Source organism: Crocuta crocuta, unplaced genomic scaffold, assembly GCF_008692635.1.
Source record: "Crocuta crocuta isolate KB4526 unplaced genomic scaffold, BGI_CrCroc_1.0 scaffold482, whole genome shotgun sequence".
Classification (NCBI taxonomy): Eukaryota; Metazoa; Chordata; class Mammalia; order Carnivora; family Hyaenidae; genus Crocuta; species Crocuta crocuta.
Genome location: NW_027527459.1, coordinates 1,281,691 through 1,286,159, shown reverse-complemented (window position 1 = coordinate 1,286,159; position 4,469 = coordinate 1,281,691). Strand labels below are relative to the sequence as shown.

General features: G+C 34.3%; 1 protein-coding gene across 1 annotated transcript in view; it reads right to left on the bottom strand.

The window, feature by feature from the left end:
- STAG2 (STAG2 cohesin complex component) overlaps positions 1–4,469 on the bottom strand; it is a 123,926-nt gene that overhangs the window by 57,265 nt on the left and 62,192 nt on the right. Inside the window, exon 5 of the mRNA XM_077763448.1 lies at positions 3,631–3,727. Coding sequence (XP_077619574.1) covers positions 3,631–3,727 — 97 coding nt within the window. The remainder of the gene's footprint in view (positions 1–3,630; positions 3,728–4,469) is intronic.

Sequence of the window (4,469 nt, the reverse complement as noted above, 5' to 3'; positions counted from 1 at the left end):
TACCATCTTAAAAAAAAAAAAAAGAATGTCTTGGTACAGGAAGATGCAATGTATTTTAGATACAGGGGCGCATGGGTGGCTCAGTTGGTTAAGCTTCCAACTCTGCATTTCAGCTCAAGTCATGCTCTCAGGGTTCATGAGTTTGAGCCCTGCATTGGGCTCTGCACTCACAGCATGGAGCCTGTTTGGGATTCTATCTCTACCTCTCCCTCTCTGCCTGCCCCTTAATCTCCCCCTCCACCACCCACTCACATGCACACACTCTCTCTCAAAATAAACATTTTTTTAAAATTAGATACAATTAATAGATTTATTTCAAGTAACCATGATATATTTTGTATATGCATGTACTTGTGTGTGTGTGTGTGTATATAAATTTAAAAACAGTAAAATATCATACTCTCTTTCCAACACCAAACCAGAAAAGAACAACTGATACCTGAGCTCCTTCTCTATGGGCAAGCAATTTAGAACTTTCCAGTAGCATAACAAAGCCAGCGAGAAGACCTAGCTAGCATCCACTGAGCCTCCTAAACACCAGCCACTTTACATACATTTAGTCCTGGGAACAAGCCTATGAGGCAAGCACTATAATCCTGGCATCACAGATGAGGAAGCTAAAGGCTAAGGCAAAGAGAAACTACTTTGTCTGAGATTATTCATCTACATCAATTTCTAGTGGTGCTGTGAAGAGCCTTTACTTATCACATTAAAAGAACTACATGACTGTTTTAAAATGTTAACAAATCTGGAAGAAAGCACCATTTTCCTGGCTAAAGAAGCACATTCTCAAAAACCTTTTGAAGGTTTTTATTTTAATCTAGAATCATGGATATATCATCTTCAGAACCTTCCTATACTTTATACCCAGGTGCTATAAACTTAGTAATGCTACAGAAAGACAGGTTACTCAATCCCTGAAACAATTTCTACGAAATAAACATGCATATAATAAATATATCTCAAAGCAAATATACTTCATACATTTTGACAAGTGTCCCATTTCTAAAGCTCCTCTCTGATCTCACTGACCACCTAACAGCCAGGAACCCAAAAATAAGCAGAAAAAAAATAGCTGTCACAAACTCCATGCACATATATCTCTTGGGCAGGTATGAAGGTGCCATTAAGACACCAGGCCTAAGTCCACTGCCTTGAAATGGTAGAAGACATGAAGACAGACTGCTAAAAACTGGTAAACTAAATAGTGACAGCTGGCCAGGAAAGAAAGAAAAGACACTGGCCACAGACTGATCCACCACAAAGCAATGTGGAGCCATTCGGTATAGAATCAAATATCTCGCCACATCGCAATAGATGCTAAAGGCAAAACTACAGTAACATAACTGATGTTCATGATGACAATCAGGACTCCAAAAGAAAAAGGTGAAAGTACAATACATATACTTACAGATGTTTCTAACTCGTTTATAAAAGAATTCAATCTAAATAATGCTGAGAGTGTTTTGCAAGTACTTAATGACCTTAACTTTGGAGCTTTCTTGATTCTGAAATAAATATTATGGCAGTGTTTAAATATACCTGGTAATTTAAGTTTTCAACACCTTTAATTTCTAAAAATCTGGACAACCTGTTTTATGACAAAGTATATCCAAACGCTCAGCTGGCAAGCTCCTGATTTGTAAAACACATTGGTGCCAGAAAAGGAATGAATCTCATAAAGGATAAATGCTCTGACTACGGCCTTGTTTTAAAACTACAATTCAGAAGCCTTACTAAGGAAACTAAAACTGACTAAACTGCCATATAACAGGGAAGACTAAAGATAAAAATCAGAGTTTTAACTCATGAAGTGATTTCTGGCACCTGGTCAGTTGTTCTGCCATCAACCTCCCACTTTCAAAGAATCTAAAGAAAAAGGACAGACAGGGCCCTTGATTACACCACACCACAAATAGGCACTTGATTTCTTCTACTCCAGAAAAATGGATGTAGACAAAATAAAAATAATATATCTCATTTATGAAAAGTGTTATTCTGATTCATTATACTGTCATTACTGCACTTCCTTTGAACAGAATCAATAGACTTTCCTAATACTAATTTGTGGCTACCTATAGCTGAGAAATAAGCTAGGCAACTCTCTCTAAAGCTTAAAATTGTATAAAAAGACAATTTATAAAATTTCTCAAAATTGACCACATGAATGGCATTATGCAGGTAAGACTCTAGAAGTTAATTATTTTTTATCTATCTGGCCTCTCATACATAATATCTAGTATGTATGCTACAATGAATGTTGTGATCAACCTCAAATAAAATGTATCAGTTCTTAAAATGTTACTTGTTCATATGAATTGTTGAATCACTATACTGTACACCTGAAAATAATAGAACACTGTATGTTAACTACACTGGAATTAAAATATATATTTTAAAAACTTAACTGAAAATAAATCTTTATATACACAGATTATCTAAATTTTACACCAAACAGTGTAATTTTGAGAATTACAATTTTAATCCTTTAATCCTTTGCTACCTGGAAGAAAAAGTAATGTGAGAAGAATGTAACAACTCTATTGTCAATAAAATGTCACTTTCAAAGTTAGAAAAAATAAAAATAAAAAAATAAAAACTCATTTTAAAAATGTGACTTGTTTTACAACTCCAGTAACAGTACTTTTAAAGTATTATTATAGAATTAAAGGAATAGACATAAATAAATTGCTTCTTGGGATACTCCTTACAGATTTGTTTAAATCTGTCATTCTTTAACATCTTAACTTCTCAGATCTATTTTTAAGCAAATATCCCTCCTCCTGACTTCTAATGCCCATGTTTTTTGTACCACTTTCATAAAAAAATAAAAAAAGTAATACTCTTGGAAAACTCTGTAACATTTATTTTCCTGGACATCTTCTAGAATTTCAAGGATGGACCAAGTATTGCAGAGAAACAAAACAGATCCTACCCCGCCCATGATTTTGTCTGAATCATTTACTGATCCAGATCAAGATGTGTGACACCCCACAACTTAACATAATTTTGTCTCCCTGCCAAATGTCTGCACTAAATATTTTTGCCCTAGGGAAGACACTAACTATATTTTATATTTACCTCATTCCTACTTCAAAATCTTTTTAAATAAAGTGAAAAAACATTTTCAACAAAATCCCACTCTGAAACTTCTCTACTTTTTGGAAAAACTGGAAATTTCACCAAAACCTTACTTACTTACTTAGTTACTTACTTACCTACTTACTTAATTACTTACTGTTATTCATGGCACTTTTAAACTCCCTACACTTTACAATTCCCTGCCACTTGAACCTGTATCTCTTCATTATCTTCCTCCTCCCTTCTTAATCCATTTCTTTGTTCCTAAAACCAGATGCTGAAAGTGGGAAATATATCTAATAATAAAAGTAATATAACAATTATAAATTGCCAAGGTTATAGTTAACATTCACACATGAATACAATGGTCTCAACAGTCTCTTTCTCACTTTGTTCTTTGCTCTTTTTTCCTTTAACATTTTGTATGGTTGTAATGCAAACAATTCAATATCTTGGCATTACTTTCCACGTAAAGCATTAATAAATATTTAGGTGAAACAAAAAGAGATCTTTTGAGAACATTCTGCTTCCAAAATAAATGTATCTTACCTTTACAGCCTGAACACTGAATAAAAAAGTTGATGAGGTCAAGAAGTGCTATATCTCGGTCATGCTTGTAGGATTCTATCCAATCATCTACCACCGACTACAGCAGAGGAAGAAATAAAAAAAAATTAAGCTTTTAGTAATGTTCTAAGAATCAAGAGTGATTAAAGTCATTAAGATTCAACATTAAATGATNTTAGTGACATTAAGGATATCAAAGAAAATATTAAAAACCACACCTGTATTTTTTCACTAAAATATGGTAGTAAATATAAATAACACTTAATACTAACATTTCAGTGAAATGAAAACAAAAATCTTTTAAAAGATGTGCATGGCTGGCGGGGTCAATGAGAAAATGCACAAGCAAACAATTTTTTTTTTTAACAGTGAGCAACAGTAGTTCCATCTTAACAACAAAAGCAAACTGATGGCTAAATAAACATCATAAGAGAGGACAGTTCATGGAAATAGACACTTAATATTATTAGATGACAATACTCTCCAAATAGATCTATAGACTCAATGCAATCTCTATTAAAAGCCTATCTGGGGGCACCTGGGTGGTTCAGTCGGTTAAGCGCCCAACTTCGGCTCAAGTCATGATCTCACAGTTCCTGAGTTGGAGCCTGGCATCAAGCTCTGCGCTGGCAGCTCAGAGCCTGGAGCCTGCTTCAGATTCTGTCTCTCTGTCTCTGTCTCTCCCCTTCACTCCTCCCCTGTTTGTGCTCTCTCTCTCTCTCTCTAACATAAACAAACATTTAAAAAAATTTTTTTAAGCTTCACTGGCTTCTTAGCAGAAATTGGAATGCTGATCCTAAAATCCTTACGGTAATGCAATT